Genomic DNA, 23,941 nt, shown 5'->3' with positions numbered 1-23,941 from the left:
GTCCCAACACTACGGAGTGCTTATACTCTGTAGACGATCTGTGACATTATTGTTCAGAAGTATTTTGATATACCGAAGGACAGTTGCTTAGGAAACAGGTTGATATATTTAGGACAAACCCATTTCTGATGATTAAGGGGATGGTTTCTTACCGATTCTTCTTTTGAGTAGCCCTGCACTGTTCCCGAAATGTAGACAATACCATCCTGCCGAGACCCTTGCCCGGACCAAGGAAGAAGTCCCACCTCCTTCTACAAACATCATTCCCACAACCCTGGGTGTACCAGCTCCCAAAGAGGTCCTTTACCAAAGATGAGCACACCTGAGGGAGGCTTGGTCCAGGCCCAGGGGAAACATTTGGCTGCCACACTTCTGTCATGTCTGAGCAGGTGCATCTCAGGCTCCAGCCCGGGCCCTCCGGCAAACCTGTGTCTACTTCTGCACATAGGGATGGCTTAGGGGCTCTGCCTTGACTCAGGGTTCTTCAACCTATTGGGAATTGTGTTTAGTCCTAAAACTAACAAAAGAGCGCTTTCCTCAGAAGGGCTATGTTCTGAGTCAAATAAACATTTTAAAACTAAACTGGAACCCTCACCATCTTCGAAGGTCCTCTGAACTCCATCCCCAAACCCAAGGGTTCCAGAATGATAAAGAAGGTCCAGACCTCCAGCCTCTGGCTCCTGAGAACCTCCCTGGCCCTAGTCCTCCTTGACCTGAATCCCTCTTCCCTTGCCCTCGGCCCTAGGGCTGAGGAGGATGAGTCAGGAACTGGTAACGGCTAATGCCTTAAAAGCTAATAACCTTAAAAGGAAAAAAATAAGGCTAGGCAGCACAGTTTGAATGAATTCAAAGTAATTTTTTTTGTAGTGGCAAAAGATAAGTCACACAAAACATGTATTTTAAACCATTTCGAAGTGTACATAGGATTCCAAGGCGTGAACTTACTCATGGAATTGAACAGTCATTACCAGTAGCCTTCCCAAGCTTCTTGTGGCTCTAAAACTCTTCAGCCATTCGAGTTAGAACTCCCTTATTTACATCTACAAAACAAGTTTTAAGCTAGGTTTATTCTGCATGTCCTGGCAGAAGAATGGGGTTCTGTAAGCTCAAAGGCAGGCAGGGCGAGACGAGTCGCTATCTCTTCTCCCCACATGAGGACTTCCAAGGTAAGCCTGGCTTCAAGTACATCCTGAAGGAAGAAAAGGTCAGAAGATAGCTTTGCAGCCTACCCTGAGAGATGGCGTGGGGAGACCCGAGCAGGCAGCATATTAAAAATGAAAAGGAAAAGGGGGTTCACAATGGAGCACCTCAGCCAGAAGACGAGAAAACAAGCAGCCAGCTGGGAGTGCGAGGCTGTGAGATGGGATCCTTCCCGCTAGGCTGTGAGCACACTGAGGTCCTGAGCTGTGGGATGGGTGGCAGAGGACTCAAGCAGGCCACAACTTAAGGGTCCCTGGGCAAAAGCGGTCCGTTAGTGTCCACGTACCACCACTTCGCTTCTCACTGCCCCCACAGACTTCTGTCCAGCAATCTCTCTTTAACATAGGTCCTCTACAAGAGCAGAAAGAACCTCTAAGCCCCGAACCATCTCTCCAGCCCCTAGCTTCTCTATTTTTGTTGTTTGCAGATTTAGCATCAACCCAAATGAGAGCTCGAAATGACATCTCAGGAAAAGATTCCATAGCTACTAAATTGACAATTCATCTTTTTTTTTTTTTTTTTTTTTTTTTTTTGGTTCTTTTTTTCGGAGCTGGGGACCGAACCCAGGGCCTTGTGCTTCCTAGGTAAGCGCTCTACCACTGAGCTAAATCCCCAGCCCCCATCTTTTTTTTAAAAAACAAATTATTTTACTTTTGTGTGTGTGTGTGTGTGTGTGTGTTGGTGACAGGTCCCCTGGAGTTAGACATTTGTGAGGCCCCAGCTGTGCTTGCTAGGAATTGAACTAGGATTTCTGCTAGATGAGCAGAAAGCAGTCTCAACCACTGAAATCATCCCTGCAGCCTGACAGTTTACACGTCCACCACCCCCAGCATCACCGCCGCTGGCCTGTCTGCAGATAGCTATCTGATTAGGAGGGCTGAGGGGGGTTTTTTGTTTTCCTCGTTGGTGCATTTAATCTTCTCAAGTTTGAATATGTTATATAGAAACTTGACCACTACCCAGTTTGTGTTTGAGGGTAGATATGTAAATTTTCTACCCTTTTAACTCAAACACTCAAAAATGAAACTACCACCACACTGCTCACTACCGTATATAATTGTACTGAGTCTGAGAAGCCCCATTCTCAGTCCCCGTTGGAGGAATTAGAGAAAGGATTGAAGGAGCTGAAGGGGACACCCCAGTGTGGGGGAATGACAGGAAAGGGAGGTGGGAAGGGGGGTTGTTAGGAAAGGGGAACACCCTCATAGAAGAAGGGGGGGATGGGATGGGGGGTTATGGATGGGAAACCAGGAAAGGGAATAACATTTGAAATGTAAATAAAAAATATATTTAAAAAAGAGCCCCATTCTCAGCAAGCAGACTCATCTGTGCCGTAGTTAGACAGACTCTTTTTTTTTTTGTTTTGTTTTTTTTTTCCGGAGCTGGGGACTGAACCCAGGGCCTTGCGCTTCCTAGGCAAGCGCTCTACCACTGAGCTAAATCCCCAACCCCTAGACAGACTCTTAAGATATGCTAACTCTTGAAAATATATTTCCAAAATTACAAGAATCAAATAGGAAATTAGTCAAGAAACACTTTGATCCAAGCTGATGAAGACAGCTGAGACCCAGCAATAGAGTCTGAGCAGTAGGGGGTTGAAGCCTGGGTCTTAGAATTCTACCCACTAATTCAGGCCGGCAACATTCTCAGAGCAAATTTTCCTTTTGTTCGTGTGTGTGTGTGTGTGTGTGTGTGTGTGTGTGTGTCTGTCTGTCTGTCTGTCTGTCCTTCCTCAGGCCCAGTCCATCTTGTTGAGACAGACCTGGAGCATGTCAAGTAGTTAGGGTGGCTGACTATCAAAGCCCCAGATATCTTGTGTGTCTCTTGCTTCCTCCATGCTGGGTAACAAGCCTGTGCCACTGCACCCAGCTTTTTTTTTTTTTTTTTTTTATTAAAAAAACAAAAACAAAAACAAAACAGGTGTTGTTGAGATTGAACTCAGGTGCTTGTGCTCCCAAGGCATCAGACATTCATGTTGAAAGTCTTCAATTGCATCCCACCTTTCTTAGAGAGGGTCTCTCGTTCAACCTGGAATTTATAGATTCAGCTGGGTGGGTTGGTCAGGGAGCCCCAGAAATCTCTCCCTTCCCAAGAGCTGGATCTACAGATATGTGCTGCTGAGCAGTTTTTAGATTTATTTGCATGTGTGTACAAGTCAGTGTATGCCTGCCCCAGCAGACTGCAGATGCCAGAAGAGGATGTAAAGATTCAGTCATCTGCAGGAAGCCCAACTTATTATGTGTATACGGGGATCCAAACTCCGGTCCTCGTGTTTGTGTAGCAAGCACTTTATTAAACCATCTCTCTAGCCTCGAAATTCAAATTTTAAATGCAAACCACCTTCCTGCTGTCCAACATACAAGATGCTGGATAGCCACACTTAATACATCCCAAGTCAGCACACCTCATGTTTGGAACAACCACCAAGGCTGGGCTCACTCTTCCCCTAGTCAAGAGAGCCAGGTGGGAGAAAAAAATTCTACATAGACACTGCCCAGGGTTCCAGAGGGTTCCAAGCATACCATCCACACCCCATCTCTTCCCCGACAGCCGCCAACACCACTTGATGTTTCCAGAATCCTTTCACTCTTCCCACCATTAACAACCACATGCCCATTTCCATAAACTCTTTATTTTGGAAATTTTAGTCAAAAATCAAGCAACTAGGAAAAATCAAGGCAATTTATTGTAAATGACAGTTGATTTGAATAAGGCACATTCAACATCATCAATATGGAAACAAATGCAAAAAAGCAGTTATGGTGACTTGAAAAGTCTGACAAGCCGTTAAATTTGTGAATACATCAAGGCAGGATTCTTGGGGCTAAGAAATCCTTGATAGAGAATGTAAGCGTGTTGCTGGTCATCGTTTTGCTGCATTTCTCTCGTGTTCACATCTGTCTGCCATACCCAGCATCTGTGCTCACAGTGCTCCGGCCTTAAACGAGAATGTGAACCAAAGGCCTTGAGACAAAGCTGTCCCCTCCATCAGCCAGCACTGTTAGGGTGGGCCGACAGGAAGGGCACTGATCCTCACTACCCTCCCCCAAGCCTCCGAACTTCCAGATAAAATTTGTTCAAATTAGTTCAGGGATAAGAACTCTCTAGAACTTCTCTGATGATCTCTGAGAACTACCTAAAAGAACCCTAAGAACCCTAAATTTTACCTGAAAGGGAAAGCGAGACTCAAGTCTAAAGACAGTTTCTATTTCCCCTGCTTGTTTCAGAGACTTGGTATTACTCAAGAAGGGATTCCTATTTAAAACAAAACAAAACAAAAAAACAAAAACACCACCAATGTGTATGTGTGTGTGTGTTATGTATGTATGTGTGTGTGTGTGTGTGTGTGTGTTCAGTTGAAAATAGATATGTATACATTTTAAAGTATATTTTTGTTTTAAAAGTAACTGCACTGAGCTGGTATGGCGGCACACTCCTAGAATCTCATTATGTAAAAGTCTAAGGCTTGAGAATTACTACTTTGGGCTATGTACAGACTCTGTATCAAAAACAGAAAATCATTTGTTCTGACCCCAAACAAACATATACTGTTTTTTGGGGTTTTTTTCAAAATTATTTTTTAAAGGTCTGGGAATACAGCTTAGTGATAGGGCACTCTCCTTGAATGAATGTTAAGGCCGGAGGATTTGAAACAGTGTAGAAAACTGATGAGTCTCAGTTGATTGCACGTATGAGGAAAAGTGTTTTTTAACAAGGTAAATAGGAAAAAGATGAAAATAAATTTCTAGAATGTATTATATCCTGAATTTTTGTTAACAGCAAACTTTGTAAGGCTGTAGTTTTACAGTTTTAATGAAGAAATGATTACCTAGTTCACCTGTGACCTGAGTCCCTGACACAGACTGTATACAAATACTGCTGACCAGTTCCTCTAGCGTCCTCTCCACAGTTCCTCTGGAGCACAGGTCAAAGGCCAACACAGCAGCTCTGCAAGGCGCCTTCTGACGTGGCTTTACGTGATGTAATGTTAGTAGCTAAGAGCTGAGTACAACGGTACACACCTATAGCCTCAGCACTCAGGAAGCCGAGGTAGGAAAAATCACTGTAAGTTCAAAGTCAGCCTACACCACAGGGTAAGCACCAGGCCAGCATGGCTCTATGACAAGCCACTAGCATTCGAAACAAGTGAGTTTAGAAATACAGAAGAAAAAAGAAAAATCAAATATGGCAGACAGATTTTTCTACAGTCCCTGTGTTTTACACTGGTTTAACAGTAAAACCCCATTCACCATGCTTAAATTTTGTGTAGGGTTTTTTCTTACGTCTATTTCAGGATACCTTCAAAATTCCAAATGCGTACTGCTTCACCTGGGCCCCCATAATTAACTTACTTAACACCAAAGGCTCTGGCCAAAGCCATTTTATGGTAAATATTTTCAGATTACCTCTCACGAGGGCCTCTGTGATCCTTTTAACTATCAATAGAAATCTTAGTGTTTCCTAAAATCCCTCTAGACTCTGTGGCTTAATGTCTCAACTACATACATGATCTCATAGCAGCAGATGACCCAAAACTGAGTGCCAAGTTCCAAGGGCTTTTTCCCCACCCATGTAATGGATGAGGGTCAAGATCATTTTACTAGCGTTTTACTTTCAGAGTTCATGTGCTGATCAACAGCTATTGGCCCAGTCTGAAATCATGGGACGAAGCTTAACAACTGACACTGGCCATGATTCCTCTTCCTGTCCCCTATGGAGAACATCCTCCTGCAGCAGCTGCTATTACTCAAGTCTTTTCTGAAACAGCACTCAGACTCTTACCACAGACAAATGTGAAATTCCAGTGGGGAAGCCAGAAAGACCAACAGACATCCTCGAGTAGCTAGCTCACCTGCAGGTCTTTGTAACCCTGGTCAACTCCTAACCCTGCCATTTCTTCCTATCCAACTTCCTATTCTAGAATGTGCTTTCACTTCATCAAGGGTTTTTAAACTTCCTTTCGGTGAAACTCAGTTCCACCGAAATCTTAACAGAGAAGCCAAAATACCAGCAGCAGCCAAGGGCAGGCATGCTCTCATAGGGAGGAGGGGCCGCGGGTAGGCACAGAGAAATGATATCGCCAGTTGGGATTTTTTTATTTCTGGTGATTACTAACAATTTCTACATTGATGCTTGGGAACATTTTTGTTTGTTCGTTTGAGAGCAGCTGTTCCTACCTCAGCTCCTTAACGGAATAAAAGCATACACACACCAGGTTCTTAGGTAGGTCTGGGGGGGGCTGAACTGTAATTTCCTGTTTTCACCTAGTCAAAGTGCAAATCTGTGTAAGATACAACCAACCCCACGAGTGCATTATTAAAGTGAATCTTAGAAAGAACTTAAGATGTGGTAGAAGTGTCCTCTAAAATCATTGGAATTACGCCTAGTCCAGGTCCAAACATGGCCCTGGTGGCCGGTTAGAGTCCTTGCAGGACAGCAGTGGTAGTGCAGTTCCCGGAGAATCAGAACTTCCTGTGCAACGATTCTACCAATGGGCTGGACACCTAAACGATCCATACATACATCAACCTGATTGGCTTTAAAAGACAAAGAAAAACATCAGGCCAATTGTTAGTTTTATCAAAGTTCAGACTAGAAAGTTTTTATAAAAGTAAAAGGAAAAAAAGGCTTCTTTTCCAACATAAAGTCTCGTGCACCAGCTGTTTCCTCTCACGTGCCAATCACCTCCTCCCATTGCAACAGAGCCCTCAGGCCTGGCCCTTCAATGTCACCTTGGTGGCTGGCTTCACAAAAGGCAGCCTCGCTCTTCTATGTTCTTGACGGGCTGCACGGGCAGCACGAGGTGGGAGATACGGCTCCAGAGTCCACTCAGTTTGTCTGAGTCCATGTGGCTGAAGGAGCTGGGAGTTCCGGAGTCGGTGAACTTGGCCCAGAGCAAATCCCTCACTTTTTCTTCTGTTTCCCTGGGGCTTACACTTGCTTCTAACGTTTCCTCCTCCAGCAGGACGGTCAGGACAAGGGCCACATCTTTAAAGGCGGCGTTCTCGTGGTCACAGTACTTGTAGAAGATCAGGGTGGAGCCCGCAGGAAGGGATTCGAAGTGGTGGACTACAGCAGCCTTGTGGCCATTCTCAAACCCATAGCTGAGCTCCAAGTCAACCAACAGCTTGACTGTGTCACTGTCCTGCAGGGCTCTCTCCGCTCCGTCTATGGAGACGGCAGTTACCTTCTGGGAAGAGGTGTAGGCATTGGCCACGTGGTAGCTCAGGCACTTGAGGGTCTCCTTCCCCTCTCGAGCAGCTGTGAAGATGACGGTGGCTGGCTCACTGGGGTTTGAGGCGTTGAGGTGCTTCTGGAGAAACTTACGCCCTCGCTGCCACAGGAAGGCACTCTGACCTGGAAATTTCTCCCTCAGTTGGCTAAACTGAGCCAGGAAGGCCTCCAGAGCTGGGTTCTGTGGCACCTGCTGAGCTGGGGAGGAATAGTAGCTGTTGACAGAGCTTAGCACCACAGCCACAATCAGGCAGCCAAGAAACATGGAACCTGCCAGATGAGAAGACACCAGAAAATGAGAGGAACAAGAGTCAGAAACAATGGTTGTGGAAAACAGAAATGAAACACAGATTTCTATCAAGTGTTACTGCGTTGTCCAGTTCCTTTGCCTGACTCTTCTAATGGAAGCTGAGGCAGGAGGATTGTCATGAGTTTGAGGCCAGTCTGGTCTATACAGCAAGGAAGAAAACAAAAAGCCTAACAGAAATACCTTCTTTAATCTCTTGAAGCTATTTGGAGATATACTTATCTGTGTCAAAATTATTTATAGGCTTTGTCATAGTCAATGATGCCTTTTGATCTTCCACCGTCTCCAAGTCTACAGTAGCTAGAACACTGTAATCAAAACTTAAAAATGACCCAGACGGGGTGGCAGGGCCTAGAAATCTCCACATGTGACACCTGCCTTATGTGTTGAGATTTGGTCTCAAAGGGGAAAAGAAACAACAACTTAAGCATGCACTCTGAGAGGTTAGAAGCCTCTAACTGGAAGGGCAGTTTCTGGAGGCTGAGGCATGAGTCCTGCCCTGGGTCTGAGTTAGCCTGGGCTGCCCAGGGAACCCCAGGCCAGTCGGGACTACATGGCAAGTCCTGCCTCAACAAAAGAAGACAAAAGGCAGCTGTAGTTTCTTACTTTCTACACCGAGTTTTCTGCCTCTAGCACGGTAGCTCAGTGGCATGCACAAGGCCCTTAGTCTCCTGCTGTGTGGGGTGGGAGAGAGGGAGAAGCAGTAAATTCTCTGACCACGAGGATTTCTGTGTGTTTAACAAAATATCATACAGTAGCCCTGGAGGAAAAAACTTTAAAATTTTATTGCTCTATTTTACTGAATGTATTAAGCGTGTGTGTGTGTGTGTGTGTGTGTAATTAAAATTAAAACTGCTTAAACAACACAGTTTTCCATGTATTTTCCTCAAGGATCTGCAAATGATGTAAATAACTGTGGGAAATCAGGTTTGTTCTCACCATAGGTCCAGAGACTCTTTTTCTCAGTCTTTCTCAATGTTTCCTGTGCGACCTCCTCCTTTTCCGTCACCAACTGTGTCTCTTCTTCATGCCTTTCAGCCTCTAGAGGGAGAAGGAACATGGTAGACAGAACACTGAGGAGTGGGCAGTATCTTTTACCTCTTACCCGGTTACAGGACGACAGGATGCCTAGACTTTTGCTAATCCCCCTTAATGCAAACCAAAACCACTGATCAGTTCCTTTCACCATATTAGGTTCTTTCCCACACAAACACTGCATCTGAGACGCGGTTTTATTTTTTACTTGCAATGAACCTCTACAATGGTGGAATTGTATAGTGGACAAGGGTCCATCCAATCACATTCGTCACTCATCCATCCATCCACTTTCTCATTCAAACTCTATTCATGAAGTTGCTCCTACGGGTAGGATGCCAGAGAAATGCACTGAGAGAAGTGAGCTAAGTGCCTCCGAACAGACTACTGTGATGGGAACGCACGAGCCACATGAGATATCAGACATTAGCAGGGGGACGCAAATTATCAACTCAGTCAATACATGGATACCAGGCGTTGGCACCAGAAGATGGGCATCTCAGACAGAGCTCTTCAGAGCACTGAAGTACCGGGCGTGACGCTACACACCTGCACTCTTGGATCTCAGGAGGCTGAGGCAGGAGGATCACTGTGAGTTTGAGGGCAGCTTGGCCTACAGAGTGAGATTATCTCAAAACAAGAGCATACCAACAAAACTAACCAAGCGTCTTCCTGTGTGTATGTGTTCTCACTGATTTATACACACTCACCTGTTGATTTATATAATATTGTGTTTTCCAAAAGACAAAAAAATTGAAAGTTTGAAGTCATAATTCATAAGAAACAAGAATATGACCTTTTCATAAGTTGTGCTCTTTTTTTATCTTATTGTGTGAATATAAACAGTGAATAAAAACAACATTTAAAAATGTAATTTGTGGGACTGGAGGAATGATTAATGGTTAAGAGCACTTCTTGCTCTTCCAGAGGACCAAGGTTCAATCCCCAGCACCCACATGGTGGCTCACAACCATCTGTAATTCAGTTTGAGGTGATCTGACATCCTCTTCTGACTATCTTGAGTACAGGCAAGCACATGGTACACAGACATACTTGAAGGGAAAACATCTAAACACATAAAATACATTTCTTAAAAAATGCAATCTGGGCCATCATGATGGCTAGGTGGGGAATGATGTCTGCTACAACCAGGAGCCACATGACTGATGTAAGTTGTCCTTTGACATCCATTAAGTACTGCGTGCACGCGCGCACACACGCACACACACAACTAAGGAAAATTTAAATGTGTAGGTAGCAAGTTAATACAGTGACTGAGCTAGTCTAAAAACCTGCCCAGCATCCCCCTGCTGTGAATAACTTCCACCACATTCTTGGGGCAACATAAGCAGGGCAATAGCAGTCCATAGGGTTCTCTCACCTGTCACAGGCAGTCTTCTCCTCAGTGAATCCTGGCTCCCTGGGCCTGCACTGGAGTGACAGGGACTCTGGGCATCGGTAGAGTCTACAGCAAGTAGGTTCTGAGCAGTTTCACCTCCCTCACCTGCCCCCTCTGAAGGGGCTGCAGAGCTGCTCTCCAGGTGTGCATCTGCTTCACCTCCCTCACCTGCCCCCTCTGAGGGGGCTGCAGAGCTGCTCTCCAGATGGGCCTCCTCTGGGGGGACTGCAGAGCTGCTTTCTAGGTGTACATCTGCTTCACCTCCCTCACCTGCCCCCTCTGTGGGGGCTGCAGAGCTGCTCTCCAGGTGTGCATTCGCTCTTCCTCCCTCATCTGCTCCCACTGGGAGGGCTGCACAGCTGCTCTCCAGGTGTGCACCTGCTTCACCTCCCTCACCTGCCCCCTCTGTGGGGGCTGCAGAGCTGCTCTCCAGGTGTGCATCCGCTCTTCCTCCCAAGTCGCTTTGAGAGTAGTTAGGATCCAGAACCAGGGTGTCTCCGCCCACATGTTCCGAGTAGGGGTGATGCCTTTGCTCTGTGTCCTGAGAACTCGGGCTCCTCTCCAGTTCTGCTTTATCCAGTGGAGGTTTCTCCAAAGCTGGTTCCTCAGAACTTTCTGCCCTGTCACCTGTGTCTGCATGCTCCTGACCTTTGGCCCCTATTTCATGATGGTCTTCCTTAAGATCAGATGTGGGATGTAGGGTCTGGGCTTCCACAGTGTTACTCGGTGTGACTATGGGGTCCTGTGCTTGAGAGTTTACTGATGGATCATTTCCCAAAACGTTTTGAGAGTCTGGTGAGATAAAAATGTTTTATCTTAAACATTTCCTCCACAGCAAACAAGGTCTGCAATTTCTCTCTCTCTCTCTCTTTCTCTCTCTCTCTCTCTCTTCTTTTTCATGATTTACAACCCACTTTTTCTACACCTTACTTCTCTTGCCTAGCAACAGTATAACAAGCCGCCTGTGCTAATAAAGCTAACAGGAAGGAATGGCTAAAGTCATACTTAAGAGTAAGTAAAGTTAGGCTACATACAGCCTCTTAATCAGGGTGGTGGCACATCCTTACGTCCTTACTGCATTTCCAGCACTTGGGAGGCTGATACAGGAGGCTCGTGAGTTCAAGGCTAGCTTGTCTACAGAGACAGACCATGTCTCAACAACAACAGAAATACGCACTTATCTGTGTTCCTCCCTCCCTTTTCCCTTCCCTTGTAGCATATTAACACACCAAGTTCTAGACATCTCATGTTTGTAGCTAAGATACCAGGATATACATCTCTAAAAAGATGAGGATTCTTTAGAAAAAAAAAATAACACTTATTGTTAGAAAAGAATAACACTTTTACCATATTTAAAAGTGAGTAATTTCTTAACATCACCAAATATTTGCCATTTGTATTTTCCTAAGCTGCCTCATGAACTTCATTTTGCTTCCTCTGTAGAGGTAGGATTGACTGCAGGGACTTCTGCACAGTGGGCAAATATTTACTAGTTAGCTACAGCCCCTGCCAAGGCAAGCAGCAAGATCAGATTATGTTGGTAACAGATGAAGTTGGACATGAAGTCCATGGAGGCTCATTATACGGTTCTACTTTTATACATTTAAAACTTCCTCAATGAAAAATTTAAAGTAGGTCTAACAGAGGGCTGGGCAGACCGAGGCGCTTTCTGTCAGGCTGATGCCTCGTTTCATCCGTGAGACCTGCATGGCAGGAGGAGGAAACCAACTCCTGAGGCTGCCCTCTGACCTTCGGCTGAGCTCACATACACACCAAAGAAACAAACACAATGTTAAAAAGACAACTGATGGCCTCTTCTCTTCTCAATAAACTATCTCCCATTTGCCCATTTGCCTATTCTATCACACACACACACACACACACACACACACAGACTCACACTCACACACACCTACACAGACTCTTATACATACACATTCATACCCACATACATGCAGACATACTAACACACACAAACACACAGACTGATTCACACATACCCATACTCACTCTCAGACAGACAGACAGACACATACACCTCTGAAAGTAGGATGAAGACTTTACATTTTATGAAAGGTGCCCTCTAAATGACAAGTTTTCTTTAATAAATACCACTCTAAAGACGAGTCTACCATCTTTTTATGAGATCCATGGACAGCATTTTGCAAAAATGATCATTCCTTACTACTGGCATCTAAAACATTTATCTTTCTTATACTTACTTGATATTATGTAAAACTCAGTAAATGTCAAAAAGGTAATATTCTTATATTTTACTTCAAAACTTAAGGTTTTGGTCCTTGGAGACATTCTTCCTTAACACGGCCCCATTCCGTGCAGCAGGCTTTGGGGCTGTGAGGGCCAGTTCTTACCTTCCACAGGATCCCTGTAGCCACTGTCACTCATGTTTGTGTCCTGGCTCTTCAGAGTTTGGGACATGTGTTTAGTGTCTGGGCTCTGTAGTAGAGATACCTTGATTTCTTCTTGTCCCAAGTTCCAATAGACTCATGCTTCCCATGGAAGCAAGAAGCAAGGGATATCGACAGTGGCTAAAATAAAATGGAAACAAACATTTAAACGACTTTTTATCCATTCAAGGGCAAAACGCCAGTGCCAGCCCTTTGAATCTCTTTTGTGTTATTTCTTAAACTCTTAAGAAAAGCTGTTCTCTCTGGCTTTCATATCCCAACCCCAGACAATGGAAAGAAAAACTCCCGGGACTAGTCTCGGACAGAGGCGGCCATCCCCTAACACCCTAGTAGACTTATCGGAGTATAAAAAGGGTGTAAGGCCAAGTGAGCCGGAGCCTAGGGTACTTTGAATTAAGACATGAAACCCTCTTGAAAGTGGACGTGGAGGCGGTCACTGTGCCTGTGTCAGGCCGTGTCATTCCCTCAGGCCACTCAGAGCAGAGGTGCTCGAACACTTATGAATGGGTAGCTGCTCAGGTGCTGCCGGAAGATGCAAGCTCACATTTGGGATCTCAGGGAGACCCCGAACCATTCACGCATGTCCTCGTGACGTTCAGAGAGGACAAATACGTACAACTCTCCTCAGGAGGAGCAGAGTCAGGAGCCATTTGTAGGCCGTCGAAATCACACCACTGTAAGGTCTTACTGCTCAATACCATTTGCTCAGTAAGTTACCTGACCTGCACTGGGTTTTAAAAAGAGGTCAAGGGTTAAAGACAGCAACACAGGTGACAGAGCTTTGTAAAGTGTTACACTTTTTGAAATCCTACCTGAGAGGCACATAAAGCCAGCTTTCTTTGAGCTTTTTCACAGCGCTCTCACATCTTAAAACTGTTACCCATCTCGACCTCATCTATCTAGCACAGTCAGTGCCGGGGCACAGTAAAACTGTGCATATTGTTTGAGAGTATATCTTAAATTATGAGGAGAGTGAGTGAGGAGTGAGATAAAAGCATTTGCCCCTAAAACAGATAACCAAGGGCTAGGGACAGGCTCAGGGGTACAGCTCTCACCTAAGAGTGGTTTAATCCCCAAATTGCAAAATAAAATACAGAACCAACCTAAGATGAGCGCTAGGATCCCCATGGTGAAGAAAAAACCCCCAACTTCCACAGGTTATCCTCGAGCCACAACCTCCACATACGGAATTATGTAATGCGAACACATAAATATTAATTTTTTTTTTAAAGAAAATGAGTGATTGTGGCGTATGCATTGGAGAGACTGGAGAAATGGAACACACCCACTTTCTGATGGTTTGACTGTTTACAAGCGTCTCAGAGTTAAAGACCTTCTTTTCCTTTCCCTTCTTTAAAGCTCGTATTTGATACTTCAGCTTGTGTGTGTGTGTGTGTTTGTGTGTGTGTGTGTGTGTGCGCGCGCGCGTGTGTGTATGCATGTGTGTGAACACAGACCTCATCCAGAATTGGCAAGTGTTTTACTGCTGAGTTACACCCCTAGCTCCCAGGATATCTCCCTCCTTTGTTGTTTCTTTTTGCTTTTGTTGTTGTTGAGACAGCAGCTCGTACATATTTCTGGCAGGCCTAGAACTTTCTATACAGTCGAGGCAATCCTCCTGCCTGAGTGCTGAGATCACAGGTATGTGTTACCACACCCAGCCTCCTAGTAATGAATTTTAACAGTAAAAGGACTTTGGTAGAATTTTCTCGTATCTGAATTATAACAACAAGGCTGTAGTATAGCTCAGCATAGACTTGTATAGCTGTGCACGGCCCTAGATTTCATCATTAGCACCACATTCAAAACATCACTAACGATTCCATTTACAGGAAGTTCTAGACTGAGTAAATGATTATAATCTACGGTGAATAAAACATGTAGAGGAGGGAGTATGGACTGGAAAACCACCACTGAGGAAAACCTAGGTCATTAGCATTTCATCTGCCATCAAACTTAAAGCGCCTGCAATTACAGTCTGTCCTAACGTTATGACAACTAGCATGTCCCAAAATGTCTCCTCCATCTACAGTGCAAGAAAAAAGGAACGACCACAGACATGTCTCCAAGGCTCAGCATATGCTTCTCCTCACAAGCTCACTGACGTCAGCCCCGCAGCAAGCCCTCACCTCTGTACAGGGTTGAAACAGCATTCCCTCGGAACAGAAGTGGGACAAACATGTTTTTTCCCTCAACTCACAATGTCATATGGTCTGGTATCTGAGCGATCTGGAGGCTGACGTTTCAGAATCATGCAAATCTTTTTGAGCAGTGACAAGCCCATATTAGGAAGCAACTTTCGTGTGGAATGTCACAGAGTGTGGCAGAAGCCAGGTGTATGGCTTTGGCCTGTAATCCTAGCACTTGGGAGGAAGAGGCAGAAAGATCACAAGTTTGAGGCCATCCTGAGTTACATGGCAAGCTCTAGGCCAGCCTGAGCTACCTGAAAGTCATGTCAAAAAACAAAATTGAGGCTATGCCTCATAGTGATCAAAATGTGCTGTTGGGAGACGTAACTGTCCACAAAAGGTATTTGATGGTATTCTCCCCACAAAGCATAGAATGTCTCCCAACTGGTACGAGCATATTTAATTTTAGTGAACTTCTTCCAAGTTCAATTGTGAAATGTTGGTTTTTAGTGTCCCATAGTAATTCATTTTTCTACTTAAGTAAAACTTGGCTCAAGTCTCTCAGGATCATGTCCACTTTAATCCTGATCCTGTAACCCTGATCATTCTGCTTGATCTTCTTCAGGGTGTGGAACTGGTTACAATTTTAAGAGTCACTCTCCACTCATGGAAACTATACTAAATGGGAGTTTACATTTTTCTGGCAAATGGGACAAAATGTTAAGACAAATGTTAAGACAAAATGTCTTTCAGATTGGGACATACAAATGTTTATGTCCTGGCATTTTCTCTGTGTTTAAGGTAATTAGTAATTTTCAGAAACAAATAGTAAGTAAGGGAGATGTTGTAATGGGTGAGAACAAGTTGACCTGAGTTCAAATCCCCAAGGTTGGGTGACAGAATGGAAGCCTGCTGATCAGCTGGCTTAGTCAAAACAGTAAATGAAGACTGATGAAGAAAAACAACTGATTTTCTCTGCTAGCCACCACAGTGCATGGGTATACACACACACACACACACACACACACACACACACACACACACACACACACACACACACGACAAAAATAATGAAATATATTTTGTATCCATAAGGCCCTAAGAGCACATGGGGTGAACTTCTACCCCAGAAGCTTCAAGCACAGCTGCCTGCACATTCTGTAACAAGCTGGAAAGATGACGGAGAAACTCCCTGTGTGGAGGAAAACCAGGACTCACAGGGCCTTGCTGGACCATGCTCATCCTTCATGTTCTACAAGTCTCTGGTGTTGCCAAAGGGACCTATGGAAACCAAGGAAAGACAGATTTGGAGAAGATAGGAACAGAAGGGAAGGGCTAGGTACCAGGACGCAAAGACCATGGGGTTGGGAATAAAATTCAGTATAAAGAGAGCAAAAGACCATGAGCCCCTACTGGATAGAAGTTTAGACACGAATGACATCATCTCAAGTGGATAGCAGTGGGCCCTGATAATAAGGCTCTCAACAGAACGGGTAAAAAACATGCTACCTTGGACATGAAACAATTTGCCTTCCTGCTCTAGCATCCTGAGAACACAGCATATCTAACAAGTGTGATTGTCACTATTTATCGAATGCTGTTTTTGATCATTAAGAGTGCCTTCTTCGTGCCAGGAGCCAAACACATAACTCGATCTTTTCAACACTGAACAAAGTCGAAACTATTGTAATTCTTAACTTTCCAAACCAAGATGCAGGTTAAGAACCTTGCTCTAGAACACACAACTAAAGGCAGTCAGGATCTGAGGTCAGGCAGTCTGCCTATGGCACCCGATGTTTTAACCATCACCCTAAAGAAACCCCAATAAACCAAAAAGAGCCCCAGCAAACACTGCAAAGGTCCCTGACCCTGGTACAGTGATCTTGGTTTGGACTGGGACTCTAATACAGAGTCTGAGTAAATCAGCAGATTTAACACCCCTCTAACCCACCCCCAAGACAAGGTGGCTGGATGGCATGGAGCTTACGATGTAGACCAAAGAATTATACCTGCCTCTGCCTCCTGGGTGCTGGGATTAAAGGCCTGGGCCACCATGCCCAGCTCAGATCTGTAACAGTTTCCAAAATGTTTATTTCAACCTTGTAGAAAGTCTCTGGTAACACCAATTTCTATCACATTCATACTTAACAGTTAAGATCCAAAAGATCTTTGTATCAATCTTGGGTCACCTGTCTCTCAGGTTGCTCAAGCTTCATACCCGAGACAACACGGCTTACTATTCAGTCTTGCCGCCCAAGATCAATCTTGTCCTGCCATCAGATTTAAGTTTTGACAATTGAAGCATCGAGTTCTAACTGGCTATGATTTGGCCCTTTTCTCTATTTTCTGCCTCATTGTCCTGAACTTTGTGTGTCCCGTGATGGTCAAGTGCACGACAGTCTGAGGCAGGCACTATCACTGTCACATACTTGAAGTCCATTAAAATGCCCAGGCCATTTAATAATATCCAAATCACAATGGAACCCAGAAGCTGAAGAGCTATTCTCTCTCTCACAAAAGCAGTTTTTACGGGCTTAGTGGCGCATGCCTTTAATCCCAGCACTTGGGAGGCAGAGGCAGGCAGCTCTCGGTGAATTCAAGACCAGTCTGGTCCCTAGAGATCCTGTCTCAAGAGGAAAAGGGTAGTTTTCGGACTTAATTGTTTTAGCCAGCCATGATATATAGGCTGTCGTGTTCTTTGAAGGCTATGGCCTGAGATTACCGTATTTCTTGGCTGAGGGTCCTTTCCCTGTAACCTGGACAGTATAATCTCAGTCACCCACATCCCATAAGAGCAGTCTCCCTGGGGAAAGTATTTTCTTCCAGTCTGCCCCAATGTTTCTATTCCCAAATCTGCCAGAAAATAGGAAGTGATGGTCATTAGATATGTTACTATGATGTGTATTTTAGTAGGAAGTGATGTCATTAGATGTTACTATGATGTATATTTTAATCAACTCTTCACACTATGGAGACTGTAACACATACAGCTGGAACAGAGTATCTCAGATGATTTTGATTTTAATCATTAGAATTTAACCAAATCATATTTTAAAATCCATTATTCACATTTACTATAAAGTCCTAATCTAATACTTAAAAACAAGACAAACAAAACTCCAAAGACCTTGGCTACCAAAAGCTTCAAGCTTTCCTTTCTGCTCAGTGTAGCTCCTCCACAAGCTGTTGATACTACTCTGCGTGTGCAATGTCACATATGAATATTCATACTAAAAATGACTACTTCTTCAGTCCTTTCTCTGGCTCATATACTCATGCTGTTACACAATGTTATAACCCGGAAGTGCTGCAGAGGTCAGGACAGTTCCGGTGAATTGCTCAACTTGCCCTTACAGCGTTATGAGAGCTCACCAGTCTCCCGTCCTTTTAAGCCAAGTGTACTAATGAAGTCTCCATGTAGGGTCCACATACTAACCCACAGAATTCTCCCGACTAACAGATTTAACTTACAAGTACTGTTAGTCACTGTTTGTTTCAAGAACTCAATGGTATAAATTCTCTGAATCTAGTTGGTTAAAAGTTTGGTTTCTATTTTGCTAATATTTAAATCTCATATAGGTAAATCTTAGCATTGTGTCCTTGAGGCATAGACATTATTAATAACTAAAAAATGAGGAGGCAATAGTGCTTGCCTCTAAAAAGTATGTTTTAGGATAAACAGTAAGGGAATAAGTACCTCATTGCCAATCAACAACTAACTTCACACTTTTTATACCAAGAGAGAACCTCCACCATGACAGACATAGCAGTGGCTCACTAGACTCCATCCTTTATAGAAACAAAAGCCAGGTTTCACGGGTGGAAAGCAAGATTCGTTGCATATCAACAACCAGCCCTCCACTTCCCCACTTTAGGGATCTCAGTTTTATCAGCGGAGGTGATGTGCCATATCAGGGCAAGGCCACTCTTCTCACACTAGCGTATGAACCAGTACCTGCTAATGACATTTAAAAAAATAATCTGCCGAGTCGCTTTAAGAAGATTTTATTTCCAAATTAAGACGTGTAAGAAAGCAAGCCAGGTGCCCCCTGCTTCTGGTTGCAATGGAAATATCTGGCACAACAAACCATACTGAACCCATTTAAAAACTGTCACGAGAACAGAGACTATAAAGACCCCAGAGAGGAAAGAGAAGAACCCGGGTCCTTGACATTTCTGCTTCTACACAGGCACTGGCTCACCTGGAATTTTAAAATGTTCAGTGGCTTCTTGGATGTTTCCAGGGGCTTCGTCTAAGCTGCTTAACTCCAAATGAATCCTAGAATGTGGCTGAGGTTCAACAGCACATTCTTATGTTTAAGACAGAGCATCCACTAGGTCTAAATTATTCTTCAATTATATGGAGTCAAGCTTTATCATCTGTTATAAATTCCCCTTCCATGGGAGGCCATTGAGTTCCGTCACCACAAGACAAGACAGTCTTTGGTTATATAGAGACGAATAATTGTAAACTGGTAGCATTAACACATCTTTTGCAACCTGTGTAGGTATTGCCAAATAGTATGTGACAGGACCAGTTATCAACACTGTAATACTTACACTGAGGATAAAACAGTGTCAAAGAATGGTTATCTATATGAAAAAAAATTTACATGTACATACACACATCTCTCATTATTGATCAATATATTAGAGAAAATTAGAACAATGTAGTGTATTAAAATTTATTAGAATAATCTAGAATCCAGCTACAAGAACATGTTCTCATAACAGGTACTGATAGAAAAACACTTAATGAGGCATACACCATGGGGCCTCCCTGCTAGGACCACATTATCTTGTCAATACTTAGGCTGTGGCAATTTTCAGGAGGGGCCAGGTAGTTCTAAAGCATTTATAGGGGCTATAGGTTAGTGTGGGTCTAGGTAAATACACTGGCTGCCATTTCAACTAAATTTATGCTAAAATATGCATAGACCACAGAAGCAGACCCAACGATTGAAGCAGTTGACAGAGTAGTGACAGCAGTCTGAGTCAGCCTTAGAAAGGGGAGCCTTGGTTTTAACTCAGTGGAAGGGCACTTGCCTAGCATGCACAAGGCACCCAGATCCAATCCCCAGCACCTTAAAAAAAATTAAGAAAGAAAAAGAGAAGGAAAACAGAAACAAGTTAATTCTTCTCCTCCACTAGGCTATGAACACAAAGCCCTTGAGAGTCTCCATGATTCTGTTACAGAAGTCACTTGCTTTGGCCAAGTTTCTTGTTTAAGGTTTTGTCTGTTCTGCTCAAGATTAACTGTAACGCAGGATTAAACCCAGCTACCCTGGAGTCATGTATCTTTTTTCTAACCAGTGGAGGGCCCAGAAGAAATGGATGGCAAGCTTTCTCAAAGGTCCACCTGGTGAGATTCTGAGGTGCCCACTCAAGTGGGAAAGACCAAGGCAGAACAAGGCTTCTGTTAGCAGGATTGTCAGGGTAACATTCAGGGCAATAATCAGCCCTGTTAATACGGTCTAAGAACACTTGGTAACATTCATTTTCAACAAGTTCAGTTTGGTACAACCAGTGGCCTAGTTCTAAACTAGGGAACCACTGCTGCCCACAATCAGGGCAGTGTGAATTATCAGAGAACATCTGGGCTTAGAAAGACAACACAAAGCAATGGAACAACAAAAAGCAACAATGACAGAGAGGAAAGCAGTAAGCGACAATCAGTCCCGTTACAGTTTCCTTTAGCCACTTGTCAGTGCAGCAATACTGGACTGCTGAACCTGGCTTGCACCTTAGTGCTGTTCTTCCAGATCTTGTTTATTCTTCACTCAATTGCAACTCAGTCTCTGTACTCAGGGACCAGTCCAGTCTACAACACGTCAGTCACTTACTAGCAGCACAGATCACAGAATAGCTCCTTCTAAAGAAAGCCAGGCCTCTAATCCAAGCCGGATGCCTTTTCCTGTCAGTGTCAGCTGGAGGCAGAATCATACAGAGGCTGTGCTCTGCTGGTAAGATGCTTGCTGGTGAAAGATGTGCTGGTGGATCCGGTGAGTCTTCTGTTGGTGCGGGCAGTCTCGCCAGAAACACTACAGTGATACAGTAGGGTCAGGAAGACCTGGTGGAGTAGATCCAGTGACGTCAGTCTTGAAAGGACCTTTATCTGGACCCAGTCACAGAGAAGTTGCTGGTGTTGAGTTTGGGGGACGGTCTGGGAATGCGTCACACCTGTAAATGATAAAACTTCAGACGACTCATGGGCTTTGCACTTGCTCACAGCATTACAAACATGCATTCGGGAATATGTGCAACAGTCAAGGTAGATGACAATAGTCTTATGGGGTTCCCCACAGCTTAATTTAGGTCAAACTATGCCAAGCTATTTAGAAGTTAATTCTGGACACCAGGATGGGTTTTGACTGACTTAGGATTTATCTGAGGGTTAGTGTGATTTTGTTTTTTGTTTTGTTTTCTCTACCTCTGTATTTGGGAATGAATGATCTGTTTATCACTTCTGTGAAATAGGCACCGTATGGTGTCCTTTTATAACATGAGGGCAGCCTTAACTGTGACAGCCTTTCCAACACAGGCTTCAACCAACCAGGAAAAATCTTAGCAAATTATTAGACAGCATTTTTAAGCAGCTAACCATAAGAAGTTAAAAATTCTTTTAAAAGCTGAAAAAAGGGGCAAGTCTCACAGTTGAATTTATCATACAGGCTGACACACATTGCCATTTTGAGATGACACGTAAAACCCTGAATGAGTAATAGACCTAAGCCATTCTCAAGATCCTGGATGCAACACACAAGGTAGGCAAGGGCACAGGGATCAAGAGATGGATGCACGGGCCTGAAGAGATGGCTCAGAGGTTAAGAGCACTGTCTGCTCTTCCAGAGGTCCTGAGTTCAATTCCCAGCAACCACGTGGTGGCTCACAACCACCTGTAATGAGATGTGACACCCTCTTCTGGTGTGTCTGAAGACAGCTACAGTGTACTACTCATATACATAAAACCAAATAATTCACTGTTGCTCATTTAGACAAGCCATTCTGACCCTTCAGACTATTACAGCGTGAATCAAAAGAGAGCTCCAGATATCCAACCACCACCCATCACCAGCCTCTCATTCATTCTTTATACTTACAATGATAGATCTGATAGATCAGGAATGAAGAGGGAGCCAAAAAATGCTCATGGAAAGACCTGATCCCAACACTGGCAACTTCACTACCATTATTTCAAAGCCTCAGGATCAAGCCCATAGCCTTATGTCAATCATGAGACTCTCAGGACTCCCTCGATACTACTTCATCTCTTCGACCTGAACCTTTCTGGGCTTATTTCCCCAGAAACTACATACAACTTGGCTGGGTTTGCTGCTGCTGTGTTGTCACCAGAGCATAAGCAGCCAGCATTTTTGTGCTTTCCTTACTACACGGATTTCGTCCCCTCTCACGAGTATCTCTGTGACATATTCTTCTATCTTATTTGTTTTGTGTATGGATGTGGATGTGGACATGCCACAGCACACATGCGGAGGTTAGAGGACTAGGATGTGAATCCCAAGGAGGCTGTTAGGCCTGGCATCAAGCTCCTTTACCCCTTCAGCCATCTTGCCAGTCTTCAGAAAGTACGTGCAAATAAAGGAGAGTCTGAATGCCTGTACTCTAATGACAGGAGTATAAATGAACAGGACAACTCGGCAAATTAACCTGCTTGTACCTTTAGGAATATATTCATGAGAGACTCTCACAAGCGCTTTAAAGGTGGAACTAAAGCCTCCATGGTAGCCCAGTGTATGGGCAGACTGAAGGCTAAACGTCCGTCCTGCCACAGAACAAACACACTGACAAACAGGAAGTCCAAAATGTGGCGTTTAATACAATCTCTTCTCTATTACCCCACAGAGGAGTTGAATACAGGGCCTCATATGTGCTAAGCAAGTGCTTGACCACTGAGACCACTTTTTCTTCTTGTAACTTGGTGGAGAAAACCATTCTCTTATCATAAATACTAATGGCTTACGGTATCTCTGTTCGTTACTTTATAACTCAAAATAGCAGAAACAGCAGTAAGAGAGAAAAACAGGCAAAACTAGCCTTTATACAGAGGACAAGAGGCAGGGACACTGCTCAGAAGCAAAGTAGGTATCAAAGCTGTGATACAGAGGAGCCCAGTCCTCAGAGACAGAGGCAGGACAGCCTAGGTGCCACAGTGAGTCCCTCCTTATCTAAAAGCAGAATAAAGATGAAAGGAGGGGGCCTATAGAGAGTATGTACGGTTTCTTCTCTTACAAAATTCTAAGGACACGTGTCTTCATGGAAACACAGTAAAACACTGCCTTGCGTGAGGCCCAATGTCGACTACTACACATACAAGGAAAATAATCGTCTACACTTCCCGAGTACAGATTGGAATCAGTGTTATAGATGTGAAGGCTTCCTGACTTTTAAATGGATTTAAAAAGAGCCACGCAGATGTCACAGGACATTTAGTAAGGTATATAGACAAAGCCGGCACACCTCGCATTTCTAAACAAAATGACTGATCAAACACAGTGGGCCAAAACTAAAGCTCAAAAAGCTTCCATGTAACCCGAACATATAGTGTGTATATAAGACAAAGATCTGTTCTGGTTTTTGTTGTTTGAGCACTTAGGACTGCAAATTCTAACCAGCCCTAACCAAAAAACTGAATTCTACTTCAACCCTCTGGAGTGAACTTTCCAGGCAGTAAATAATTTAACTATTCTGATCCTGTCTCATTCTCATTAATAAATGTTAGTATGAAATTCCCAAATCTACCTGTTCCTTGAGATTTTATGTGTGTAAATTTATGTGTAGTGCACTCCTGGTGCCCACAGAGTTAAGAAGAGAGTACCAGATTCTCTGAAACTGACTGATTGCAGACATTTGTGAGATACCACAAGGGTGCTGGGACTAGAACCTGGGTCCTCTGGAAGAGCAGCCAGCATTCTAACACCACTAAGTCATCTCATATAGCAGCTCACTTTGGCCTCAAACTCAATATAGCTTTGACCTTCTGTTCCTCTATGTTGGCCTTCAGGAATGGCAGGACTATAGGCATATCCACCACCTCTAATTGTATGTGGTACTGAGGGAAGAACCCATAATGTATTCACGCTAGGTGGGCACTCTACCAGCTGAGCTACATTCCTAACACCTATCTGCTTTACTTGTTTGCTGGTTTGTTTTTGAGACAAGGTCTCACTGTATAGCCTGACTGACCTAA

General features: G+C 44.0%; 1 protein-coding gene across 7 annotated transcripts in view; it reads right to left on the bottom strand.

Moving 5' to 3' along the window:
* Positions 1 to 3,812: 3,812 nt before the first annotated feature.
* The window catches only part of Tor1aip2 (torsin 1A interacting protein 2), a 31,312-nt gene continuing 11,183 nt past the window's right edge, over positions 3,813 to 23,941 (bottom strand). For 3 of the 7 annotated variants that reach the window (XM_006250045.5, XM_039090736.2, XM_039090735.2), the window contains 4 exons: positions 12,548 to 12,724; positions 10,158 to 10,967; positions 8,681 to 8,782; positions 3,817 to 7,704 (listed from right to left, as the gene is read on the bottom strand). In XM_006250045.5, coding sequence (XP_006250107.1) covers positions 6,947 to 7,704; positions 8,681 to 8,782; positions 10,158 to 10,967; positions 12,548 to 12,614 — 1,737 coding nt within the window. In that variant the 5' untranslated portion in view covers positions 12,615 to 12,724 and the 3' untranslated portion in view covers positions 3,817 to 6,946. 7 annotated transcript variants of the gene reach the window in all.

The sequence above is a fragment of the Rattus norvegicus genome, chromosome 13 (assembly GCF_036323735.1).
Source record: "Rattus norvegicus strain BN/NHsdMcwi chromosome 13, GRCr8, whole genome shotgun sequence".
NCBI lineage: Eukaryota > Metazoa > Chordata > Mammalia > Rodentia > Muridae > Rattus > Rattus norvegicus.
Note: the sequence above shows the minus strand (reverse complement) of the source record. Positions and strands in the feature narration are given on the sequence as shown.